The sequence below is a fragment of the Bombus vancouverensis genome, chromosome 8, assembly GCF_051014615.1.
Source record: "Bombus vancouverensis nearcticus chromosome 8, iyBomVanc1_principal, whole genome shotgun sequence".
Classification (NCBI taxonomy): Eukaryota; Metazoa; Arthropoda; class Insecta; order Hymenoptera; family Apidae; genus Bombus; species Bombus vancouverensis.
The window spans coordinates 12,936,014-12,949,201 of NC_134918.1; the positions used below are offsets into that span (position 1 = coordinate 12,936,014).

The 13,188-nt window shown below is 38.9% G+C and overlaps 1 protein-coding gene across 2 annotated transcripts in view; it reads left to right on the forward strand.

Moving 5' to 3' along the window:
- Dad (Daughters against dpp) overlaps positions 1-13,188 on the forward strand; it is a 115,022-nt gene that overhangs the window by 44,426 nt on the left and 57,408 nt on the right. The window contains exon 3 of one of the 2 annotated variants that reach the window (XM_033332453.2): positions 2,295-2,381. The exons of the other annotated variant lie outside the window; for it this stretch is intronic. Coding sequence (XP_033188344.1) covers positions 2,295-2,381 — 87 coding nt within the window. The remainder of the gene's footprint in view (positions 1-2,294; positions 2,382-13,188) is intronic. 2 annotated transcript variants of the gene reach the window in all.

The following is a 13,188-nucleotide window of genomic DNA, read 5'->3' on the forward strand; positions in this document are numbered from 1 at the left end:
TTTCCGTGGCAATCAAAGAAATTAGAAATCGGTATCCTTCTTCTCGTGATACTGTTCTTCTTTCACCAATGATGCGATCCTCTTCGCGAGATTTTGGTCCGCAAATTGCGGCAGTGCTCGTTCGTTCCGCTAGGATTGTCGCATTGTGCGCAGCATTTCCGATCGTGTCTTCTCTTTGATTCTCGGTTCCTTGGAAAAGAAAGAGACGATGGTACAAGTAACCGTCTGGTAATACGTACAGTTTTGCAAATGTCACTTCAGCGCGGTATTTTCGTCTGCAAATTGTGAGAGCGAGAGACCTTTGATGAAACGTGGTTTGAAAATTGCACGCGCTTCTCTTCGTGCAATGGAAAGTTATTTTTAAAGCGCGGTTATTAGAGACTAAGCGTAGGCTATTCTTGTTATCAAATGGAAAGAAATCGGCAGATTTTTAAACGACATCGAAGACGTAAATTAGGTAACGTTCGAATTTCTGCATTCTTTCGTACTTATTAATTCGATGTATCGTTTTATTACTATCTTTCGATAATTTAAATAATAATGTGACTTTTGATATTTCCATGCTATAAGATGGTTATCTATAACCGAAGGATAGATAAGATGAAAAAAAAAAAAACAAGAAATACCGTTGAAACAACTTTATCGAGAATATAAAGTTAGTTGTTTTATCAGGCACTGGCAGAAACTGAGCAAAGTCTGAACTGGAAAATAATTTTCTTATTTTTATTTATATAGCACGGAATATGAAAACGGACAATGAGATGTTTATCTTCATCGCTATGAGAATAAGGAAATCCAACCATTCGATCGATTCAGATAGTTTGCTGCTCGCTCACTCGCTATGCATGACTTTGCTTTAGTAATTCAGACGCAAACGGAAATTTGCATTAATCGTAAATCCAGATAAGTTACGCTAATCAAAAGTAAGAACATACGTATGTACATCGTAATACGTTTGAACGTGACTATGACGTTTGATGACATATCTTTCCCTTTTTTCTTCATAAATCGCAATAAATCATGCTGTAAAAAAAAAATTAGCTCAGACCAATAATAATATAAAGAAAAAAGCATAAAATTAGTTCTATGTTGTCGTATTTATGTGACAGCGTAATCGGAGATAATTATTTCCGGGTTTTTTTTCTCTAAGTCGTAAACTTGTTACAGGAAAATTAGCTTAGATAAACAGCAAAAGCAAAAAGTACGGATAGACAAAAAGAATATGAAATCAGTTCTATTTTAACACATAGCCAGAAACGTATAACGAGTTCGATAAAGTCTAGAAGCTTTAGTTCTTCGAATTAAACGATTGTTTTATAAAAATACATAATTTTAATGCACACGAGTACAACATGAAATACGTGCGTGGTACGTTCGATCGTCCAAGACTTTTTATTTAGACAATTTTCAGAATGGCCAATACGATTAAGCAGTAGAAATGGTAAACGACGCATGTAAGTACCGGAAGTGAAGATTTCCGGTAGAAGCAAAACATATATATAGGTATTTCTGTTAATCTTGATTTTATTGAATAGTCGAGCGCTATAGGTTTTTTAACGTGAATGATTTTTACAAATTTGGATGAAAAATAGATGGCGAAATATATATACTGAATTAATGAAATTTATTTACATGTACATTATGCTTTCTTTTTTTTCAATTACGATCCTGTCGTAGCTCGATTTTGCGATAAGCTTAGAAACTAAGATAAATTGAGGAATTTTCTGAAAGCCTAGAATTCTATGATAAAAATATGTGCAGGCAACCTCCAGTCAAATAGCCAGATTATTATAAAAATTTCCATTGATTCGGTAAATGTAAAAGGACAAAATTTCATGACAGACTATTATAATTAAAAGTTCAAACATTTTTATAAATATTAAAAATTGCCAACTAGAGCATCGGACATTTTATCTCACGTGCCCTTTTTCCACAAACTTGTTCCATGCGTTACAGTTGCATAACTTTCTCACGGTATTTTCCACGTACAAGTTACGTCATTTCCCATTAAAAAAATGTCGCCTAATTTGTTTGGCACTTACGTCATCCACTATATCAATTATCGATTATATTCTTTCGATATCATCGTGCTATAGCCCGCGGCTCGTCTCATTCATCAAAACGAACGACACGTGAGTTTTCGTCTCAAAAGGCAAATGTTTGCCACGAAGTGACAGCTGAGAAGGAGAGAGAGAGAGAAAAAAGAAAAAGAGTACGAAAGAGAGAAAAAGAGCGAAAGTAAGAACGATCCTGACACAAGGGAAGCTTCTAAAGGGGTTGCCGTTTATTTTCAGATCGCGCGCCCAGCGAAGGGGATCAACGTCGGTGCAAAAACAGCACACCCCTGCCTCTTCCCGGCTCCCTTACCACCAACGGAGAAGGTAACTATGTCCTCAAGGTTATACATACCCCTTTTCGTGTCTATCTCCGCCGTCTGAGGCGTATACGCGCGAAAGAAAACTCAGACTGCATAGAAAAGGAAGCCGCCAAGTGTCCCACTTCGTTTCCAGCTCGTTGATCTTAACCCTTGCAGCTTTAAGCTTCTGCTCTGCTGATTTCGACGCGAGAAAACCATTTTAAAAGATCAATTATCCTTGTTATTAATATCTTGCGCTGAGAATTTTTCTTCCATTCTTTCATCTTTTTTTCCTTTTTCTTTTTCACATTTTCCTTCCAGTCTTTTTGACGAAGAAATTAGAGAATTTTTCTTCCACTCTCTCATCTTTTTTTTCCCTTTCTCACATTTTCCTTCCAGTCTTTTTGACGAAGAAATTAGAGAATTTTTCTTCCACTCTCTCATCTTTTTTTTCCTTTTTCACATTTTCCTTCCAGTCTTTTTGACGAAGAAATTAGAGAATTTTTCTTCCACTCTCTCATCTTTTTTTTCCTTTTTCACATTTTCCTTCCAGTCTTTTTGACGAAGAAATTAGAGAATTTTTCTTCCACTCTCTCATCTTTTTTTTCCTTTTTCTTTTTCACATTTTCCTTCCAGTCTTTTTGACGAGGAAATTAGAGAATTTATCTTCCACTCTCTCATCTTTTTTTGTCCCTTTTTCACATTTTCCTTCCAGTCTTTTTGACGAAGAAATTAGAGAATTTTTCTTCCACTCTCTCATCTTCTTTTTTTTTTCTTTTTCACATTTTCCTTCCAGTCTTTTTGACGAAGGAATTAGAGGATCGTAACGAGAGTGTTTGGTGTGATGTTATTAGTCGTTGTTCAACGAGGATACAAAGTGGGATATATTTAGACGGCGGAGAATATTGTTGAACCTTGACGAGGGTATTTTGTGTTTTGTTGTATCTTTTTCGTGTTTTCGTTCTTTCGAACTAATCGTTTGATTATTACGCGAATAAAATGAAACTCGGACACGTCATTGTTTGTAGTGGCGTAATAAACAAATGACGTATCCCTGACGCGTTTACGTGTCAAAGGTTTCGGGCTAGATGATTTAACGACGAGCTAAATTACTAACGATGGTAAAATTGACACGGCAGTTGTGAGCAAACCTCGTTTAAGAGGACGAACGATTAATGAAACGATTTTTAGATTCTACGTTGTAATATGTTTAAAGAGTATCTACGTTCGTAAACAGCGGGACAGAAATTTTAATTAAAGCGTTCTCTGTGCTTGGACGACAAAGAAACAGCAAATTCCGAAACGTAACTGGCCAAGATTAATATTTCAAGATGCTTCTCTTAGTCTCTTTATCTCGTCAAATTATTATCGTTAATGAAATGCAAAAAAAAATGTAGCGACTACATCGATGGAAAAACATGATAATAAATACCGGATTAGATAGTGTAAATCTTATTAGACGCAAATGTTGGATATTAATTTATGCAAATTTAGCCTAAATCGATCTTTTAAAGTATCTTCGGATTAACGCGTATACGTTACACGCTGCGTGTAGCAAAAAGTCAATTAGAAATTCACTCGTCCACACGCGTACGTATCGACATTCTGAGAGGTTGTTCCGCTATTTCGCGAATCGTGTTCATTGACACGTTCCACCGTTTCGATCATGCAAACAGCCAATCTTAATCCTATGTTTTACGATTATTAGGTGTCTACATACGTTCGACTTATCTATTCGCCACTGTAACGTTGTATCACAAATGAATCAGTAATAATTTCTTTTCACAATCTTATCAGTCGGTTCCAATCTGTTGCAATTGACAATGACCGAATGATTTATTCTCTAAAGTAGTACGTAAGAGGAAATTATATACGTACTATATTCTGCTCATCACGTTTTCTGGTTCACGTTTTCCTTAGCTCGTTAATTAGAAGCTTGTGTAATAGGATGAAATTCAAAAGGAATGAAACACAGCAATTTCTGTTACGCCAACACGATATAATTTATTTTTACAAAAAAAAAATTTTTTTTTTTTGACACAACACGTACGAAAATGAGTGATTTTTCGTAGTAAAGCTATTGACAGACTATGGACGATAGATTACCGACTAAGATAGAAATCTGAGAAATTCGAATAGAAACAGGTTTCCATAAATAGGTCACTCAATAAGTTTAACGATAGAACAATATCTACGATGCTTAATCATTGATCGAAGTGAAACTGAAATGACACGTGACGGAACGAAACTAATATTCTCACTTTAAATTTCATCGAACAAATTAATTCAAAGTAAAATTGTTGAAACGTTAATAACCTATAAAACGTGTAAATAAGAATACTTTAGGACATCGTGCAACTCCTGAGACTCGAATGACGATCGAAATGATCTTGAAACTTACGAACAATACCTTTTCGCTTCACGAAATTTATTTCGCTCGAATAGTTCTCAAAAAATGTAACAGCGTGGGCCATCGGTGACCACGGCGGCAGTCAACGTGTTACGGTTTCGAATTACAGTTAGATACTCGTAACAGTCAGACGGCGATCGCGACGAAAATCATGTGAAAACGTAGAAACGGATGAAACAGTGGTTAATAGTTGGTCGAAGAAAAAATGTACACGGCGTAAATGCCGTTCATTAGGCTTAACGGTTGTTCGGTGGGTACATCGATCCCCCGGCTACGCCATTGGTCGATGGCTACGCCTATATCCACGTGGTTAACCTTGAACGATGCTACGAACGATTTCTTCTCTTCGTCTTTCGCCGCGTTTTTCACTTCCGTGTCGAAGAGAACAGAGCATCGGAAAGATTCCCGGCTGAACTGGTTTGCAAGTCCGCCAGCACTCTTTCTATTCGAGAGAAAGGAAGACAGAGATCTTTAAAAGAATTACTGACCGGGATACGGCAAAAATTCATCGCAGAAAAGTCGTCGTCGAATCGGTGGCGATCGCGACCCTGCTACCTGTTGTATATTTCAGAAGGATGCGTTTTTACCGGATGTTAATTTCTCGGAAGAATAGAATATCGTTGCGGGAACTTGCGAGGAATCGATCGTGCTGTATCGAGATCGCGTTTTCTTCAGATTCTTCCATCGACTTCAAAGAATTCTCGCCAAACGTCGAACGCCTCGGTTCAGTGCAGTCGAATCCCTGTTGCAGCTTGAATTAATTACGATACGAATGAGCAAATTGTTCTCGTAGGAGAGAAGATCGTTCGTTTTGTATCGTTTTACAGATGTTGACGTTAAATGGTATTAGAAGCTCGCGGATAAAAATGTAACAATTTCTTTATCGTCGTTTCGCGGCCTTTCTTGTATGGGGCAAATACAGAGGGGCGTACAGCAACAGCCCACCCTCTGTCGTTCCCCTAGGTCAAGTTCCACCCATTCATCCATCACACCATTGAATGATCGATTTTGTTTTCCCGTGTATTTTCCCTCTCTACGAACGTGCACTTAATTCGTCAAGGGAAGTTAGCTACTCGGTAATAATAATCGTTTTATCTTCTTTATCATCGTGACGTCATCCGAGCTTGTTTTATTCTTAATGAAAATTCCTAAACATCTAATAATTGGATGGTGAATTTGGAAGAAACAGACGCCTAAGTATAGACATTCGTCTGTTGTCTGAATATCGTAGCGAATAGTGTTGCGAATTCTCGACTAAGGAGCAACCGGTCAGGTCAAACCGATCGGTCGATATCGCGTACCTCGAATGACTTAAAGCTCAAGGTGGAGGAGGTTTAATAGATCGAGTGTTCTAGCATTGTATTTGCACTTGCTGTATAAAAGTAACGTGTGATGTTATGAACACGGCGGTGATAGGATTTTGTTGGGAATGAAGTATTTCACTCGTACGGTACGATGTCTGATGACAAACTGTCTTCCTACGTTGCTGGTTCTCCCAACCAGCCGTTGAGTTTCGTCTGTCCATCGTGCCCTTCTGGCTGGTCCTTTCCCGGGGTTTCTTACCTGACCTCGGAGTCATTAGGTTTACAGCTCGGGAAGGACAAGTAGTTGGGAATTTCCTGAAGAAGGGAACGGGCCTGTCCGTGCCATAAACGGACGGTCACTCAAACTTCCGAACAAATAGTTTACTTCGAATATTATGTAAATTTTCGCACACTTAAATTCTCCACAAATACGTAGGTGTTCTATTCACTCGGATAATAACAATTCGACAATCTCAACTTTTGCTAGCAATTCGATTTCGTACGTAACTTTCCCAACGTTTCCATATGATTTTGACGAAAGATGGACAACGAGACGAAAGCATCGATTTAATTCCTTTTTTCTTGAAACGGTAACACCTTACTGCACGTACTATCTTTAATTTCTCTTTTCGTCGTATTCATCCACGAGAAGCTGGAACATATCGCGCCAGCAACAACCCCTGGCAATATTACGCCAACGTTTCTCCCCTCCGTCATTCGCTTCAATAAAATGACAGGCATCGAAGCGTGAAACCGCAACGGGGCAACCCCACAGCTACAATAAACCACCCCAATTCCGCTAATCACGTTGGATTTTCCCGCGCTATTTCGCATCGTCCGCGTTACACGGTTGGTTCAGCACGCGCCGATGCAAAGCCTCGATTACGCGGAACGAGGGATTAGCTTAGACGCGAGGCTGCTCACAAGGTCAAAGATCGGCATCCTTGCCGGCGATTAAACGCTCACGACGCACGGCTGCATAATTCCGAGCAATATCGCAGCCGCTCTAAAAATACGCGACACGACCCGCAACAGAAAAACTCTTTTTTCATTGCCTTTTCTTCCTCTCTCTCTCTGTCTCTGTCGACTCTCGTCTCTCCTCTTCTCTTCTCTTCTCTGCTCTTCTCTGCTCTTCTCTTCTCTTCTTCTTGCCATCGCGACAAGGCGTACAGTGTCTTATTATACGAGGCACGAGTACGTATTTACGCGAGAAGGAAAGCGCGCGCGGATGCTCGAAGAAATTTCCTTTAGCGTGCGCGTTCCAGCGAGCTGACGCGCGCGCAGGTTTTCACGCGTGACGCAGCGTCAGCTACGGTTCTCGTCGTTTTTTCTATTTCGGCGCAGACATACGGCGGTGTTGGTTCGCGGAACGACCGAAACGCTTTTGGCAAAGACTAGAACGAGGAAAGCGGCGGCGGCTACCCGACCGGCTCGATTCTCTGGCCACACGAGCGCACCGCCCTCGAGACAATTCCACGAATTTCTATTATCTTGGTCGAAGAGCCGTGGCTCTCGAAGCTGAACACAGTTGCACGTTGGGAAAATATCGTAGAGTCGATGGTTCGATATTACGTACGTAGTCATTGCAGAGAAGTTTTGTTTTCTTGGTTCCGTTGCTTCTTTCAACCTTTTTTAACTTTTTAACTTTCTAACTGTCAACTTCTTCTTCCCTTTCGCTAAGATCCTTCGTCATTGAGAAACCACTAGCGATCGTACGATTAATTATTGTCGCACCTTAATTTTAATAACTCGCGTGTAATACTGAACGCTAGAACTACCGATAGTTAACACGTATCTATTTCTACCAAAAACCAGTGAAAATGACTGGTCTTTAAGAAATACGTAATAATAGGATATTTTTATATTTGTTGATTTATTACTTTCTTACAGAAGCAATTCCATGTTATGTAGTACCTTTTTTCGTATTATTAATCCATCTGTGATCCCTAAATGAGGGTTGACACATTTATAAAATTGTATTTGTATAAAATGGTATTTCTAGTGCTAGCATCTAGCGATCTAGCGATCGATCCGGAATTTTCCTGATAAATGATATCATCGTATCGAATGATACGCAGTAAAAATTTTGAAAACGTGTGGGAAGTTGTACAAAACGAGGAAACTGGTTGATTGGGGTTCGATAAACAGATTGCAGGATCCTTTTACACTTTTTTTTTATTATTTATTTATTTACATTTTACAATTTGTCCAGTAGAACATTTGGTAAAATATTATAGCTTAGTGATATAGCAATATAGCATGTGGATGGCTACCCCCAGTGGGATATCATCTTCGAATGTTTTACACTTTGACAAGTACCAGTCATTTTGATCGGTATTGGTACAAGTAGCCTCGATACAAAATTATTTTGAATACATATAAAACAAAATAAAATTCGTTATATTGTTCTTTTAGTTATCGTTGCGAATGTCATTACATCATTGCGGAAAAATATAACATACAGTAGGAATCTTAAAATAAAATTGTAAAACCAGTTATTTTGACTGGTATTGGTACAAGTAGCCTCGATACAAAATTATTTTGAATACATATAAAACAAAATAAAATTCGTTATATTGTTCTTTTAGTTATCGTTGCGAATGTCATTACATCATTGCGGAAAAATATAACATACAGTAGGAATCTTAAAATAAAATTGTAAAACCTATCAATTTGACTGGTATGGTAGTTCCAGTGTTAATACGTTTGACGACTGGCGAGGTAGGAAAAGTAGCTAAGGAATACCAGTTGGATAGACCGAAACAAAGATCGTTATGTTTTTTTAAATAATTATCAACTCTTGGATTAATTACTGATAATTAATAATTTTCAAAAGGATACTGACAATCGTTCGTTTCTGGGCAAATTGACAGCGACAAAACGTTCATATTCGTTCACGTAGATCGAACGATTTCGTTTGACGAATGATGTAAGACATTCGCACGGTAGGTAGCAGAAATTAGTGCGCGTATGCACTCAGACTCAGATGCACGTTCTGTCGTAAAAACGATGCGTTTACGATACGGTGTTCGAGAGAAATACGTATTAAGCGGTAGCAACGTGACGTGTCCGTAAATTGCTCGAAACATACTCGAGACGCGCTTGGTGAGATAATTTTTAACGCCTCTTTCGATTGTCGTTATCTGACGATGTTGCATACTTTGTTTTTATCGCCGTCGGAGGAGACAAACCGCAGAGTTTTATGAACCGCGCGAATCGTTTTCGTCGGTGTATCGCGTAAAATCGCGAATCACCTGGTTGCCATTTTAAAATCAACTTTCGCCAGGAGAAAATGTTCGATCGGCAGTTGTTTAACAACGGAAGATGAACACGACGGAAATTCTGGAAAATTCTCGCGTCTGCCGCGCGTCGAAAGCTTCGCTCTTGCTATCTGGCTTTACCTATGCAAAGGCCACTGCACTGTCGACCTCAGACGTTTTCAAGCCGCCAGTAAATCGCATTTCCGACGAGTGTTCTCTTAGCGAGTCGTACGGGGAAACGTAGAGACGCGCGAGAAAGTGGGTTCCACGCGAATTTCGTTCGTTTTCGTATAAAAATTCCTCAAAATTTAGCGTCGCGTTTAGGATTTGTGGTAAATTTTCGCTGTTCCCCGTGATACGTCGATTTACATATTATTTAGTGACTTTACATACGCTTCCTTTTGCTACAAATAACCGTATCAAATGTATTTCTAAACAAGTTTATTCTACAGTTTACGTCGATTTATTTCATCGTGAAAATTTCTCTGGTTCCTTGTTAAGAATTACCTATTATACGTGTGTATAGTATTTTTGAAGAACTACGTTAAAAATGTAGCACAGATATTATTATACTAGCTCCGTAATAACGCTATCAAGTAACATATTTTCCACTCGCATGTACGTATTTCTTTATGAATGTACGCCTAACAGCGACAGGTCTGGCCTCTTACGAAAGTTCTTCAACTTTATAAGCTATTTTTCAAAGGCTTACAACTTTGTAGCTAACAAGTTCTCGTTTCCAACTGTCACGTTAAAATACTACTTTTTAATGTGATAAAATGACATTAAAATCAGAGAACCAACAAAAACGCACATACTTATCATGTTTTTCTGCTGCGTGATCTTCAATTCCGCAAGAATAATCTGAACGAAAAATCGACGCTGGAATGTAAGGGGCAATTTAATTCGTTTTTACCTCGCGTTAAATACAACGTCATGTTAGAATCGCTGCGTTGAGGTCGCTGTCAACGAGAATCTACGTTTCAGCGTTGGACTTTTACCTCGAATGCATTTACCAAAGATTGGCATGATACCGTTCGACATAAATTACACAGTTCGTGGTATTTAATTCAACGAGATGCGAAGTTGGCATTAGGGGCAGCCCTGAGTTGCTTCGGAACGTTTCACCACGGTTTATCGCTTTCGATACGCGAAGTTGTAATTCGTGTATCACGTGTAATTCAGCAGCGAGGACGCGATACGTACAAGCGTTTCCTAATTCGTTGGATACGGAACTTTATTTGGCACGAACCAGCCGGATCAGAGCGTAAATTCTACCTGATAAAAACGTATCGGGCCACCGTTTCAATAAAACGTGACATAACACCATAAATTATTTTTAGCGCCTCCGGTGTGTACCTTCCATGCGTGAAAAATTTGCCAGTGGAACGAAAAACATCCGAGTCACCGATAAAGACCACGTTTTGCATCGTCCACATTTTATCAACGGTTTTTATTAATCGTTCAACGATATATGGTTCAGCCCTTCGTAATCGGAATTTCGTTGCTTACGAGAGAAAGAAAAAGTTCTAAAAGTTGTTCTACTCAACTCATTGAGAATCAGATAAGAATTCTGCGTGACGCGAAAAGAAGGAAAAAAAATGCGTAAAAGTTAGGCGAAAATTCGAACAACGTGTTTGAACATTAAGCTTGTTACAAGGATCGAGGAACGATGTCATTGGAAAAGAATTGCCATGATTTTTGAAGAAAGCAATAATTTGTCATTGATATAACATCGATATAAAGCGATAGAACTAAATGGAATCGAACGAAAGAAGTATATGATATATACGAGAGAAATTAAAAATAAACGAAAGTTCTTTAAACTTTATAAAAGAGCAGAGTCAAGACGATAGAAGGAACAGTGACGAAAATGGTGTTAGGCAAGACTTTGGTATTTCCTTTCATAATTGCGGAGTTAAAAAATAGAATTAGCAACGTTGACCCTTAATTATTTCATAATATAGATGATAGAAACGTTTAATGGCTTCCTGTCCAATAAAGTAAACAAGTTGGACGATTGCTCGCTGCTTTACTCTAGCCAGGCGAACATTTTCCTCTTATAGCGATTGCACACAATTGCGTAAGCAAATCGAACTCATTAATTTCGCAGAGCCAAAGCAAACAATGATCATCCACCTCTCTGAAAGCATCCGTTCAATTCGCTGGCAATCGGTCAAACAGCATTCCATAAACAAGGGACGACATATCTGACATGCTTAGAACTTCTTCTCTTACAAACAGCCAGCTCCAATCAAACCATATGCGTCTATTGTATTAATCGATATAAATAGTTATATCTTTGAATTATTTAACTCATTTTATCTATTTACCATCGTATTATTGTACTGCGTTGTTATATTATGAACGTCGATTAATTTATTTAACGATTATCGATATCTGACGTTCAAATCACAACAAGGAACTATGCTCAATTAGAGTTTGTTTTCATAAACAAACTAAATTTTAGTTACAAAGGATTAGCAGACGCGTAGAGCATAAAAAATACTCGATTCTTATCTTAAGAAACTATAGTCTAAATAGAGTAACACGTTCATATTAGAAAAACAATTTTCCTAATAAGTTCTTAAAAATCTAATCGTGAAAAAATGTCCGGTTAAATCTGAATTTTAAAAGAAATCGAAAGCTAAAACGAAGAAAAAGGCAATGAGAAAGAGAAATACGTAACAAGAGTCCGAAGCAAAATTCCATTCACTTCGACGGAAAACACTTTGCGATATCATTCTGCTTCCAAATAAAGAAATACTCAAAACAATTTCGACTTCGTTCCACACTTCAAAGCATATCTTCAAGACAACTGACACAACAACGAAAATATGCGATTACAAGTCTCCCGAATCGATTCAATAACCAGCCTAATTTAATTTAATGGCTTCATCCTAAACAGGGCTCGACACGAACTCCACCTTCCAACGATCCTTAAATTTTACATATTTCCCCATCTTCCGACGTCTCAACGTTTTAATCTCATTACAGTATACAAATTTGCCACGTTTCAAGAAAATATCATAAACGCGAATCGAAACGAGAAATCGCGCTTTCTTCGTACTATATCCGATTCGAAGTACTATATCTTCTAATTAGAAAATATATTTCTTAGTTGGAAAAATGTACGCGTAGTCGAGCCGGGAAGAACGATCGAAAGAAGCGTATAGCGGAGTTATACGTACGACGAAACAGCAAAAAAAAAAAAGAAAAAATAAAAAAGCAAAAAAAAGATGAACGTCGAACGATAATCGTATCCAAAATTCCATTCACTGTCAGAGAAAACCTTTCAATCCGCGAAGCAATCAAGCAACGGAGAACCTACACGAACGTACGCTTAACCCGTACGCTGAAACGCTACAAGATGCGCCACGAAACAAAGAGCATTAATAATAAATAATGACGTCAAATATCCGTCAGTGGCGGTCGAGGGAGGCTCCTCACCTTGTGTCCTGGTTCAGGACGAGCAGGTCGCGAAGGAGCTATAATACGGATGGCTGGTAACGGATAGGAAAGAGAGGGAAAGCCGGCTCCCGGGATGCAGGTTTCAGAATGGCACAATAGGTCGGCTAAGGTGGGTGGCATTCGGCGCGACTGTTTGAGGGAACAGGGGGGCCCTGGCGCCAGACAGCTGCCGCGTGTCTCGACCTCGCTCGCCTCTCTCTCTCGTCTCTCCTCGCCGTCTCTACCAAACCATCTCTTTCTAACCATCTACGCGCGTCTCTTTTTCCCCTTCGATGTTCGTTCTCCTCTTTCTCCCTTGTTTTCACCGTCTCGTTCTTTCTCTACGATCGTTCTCTCTATATATATGTCTATCCTGCTTCCTCGTTCGTGATTTCCTCTTCGTTGCTC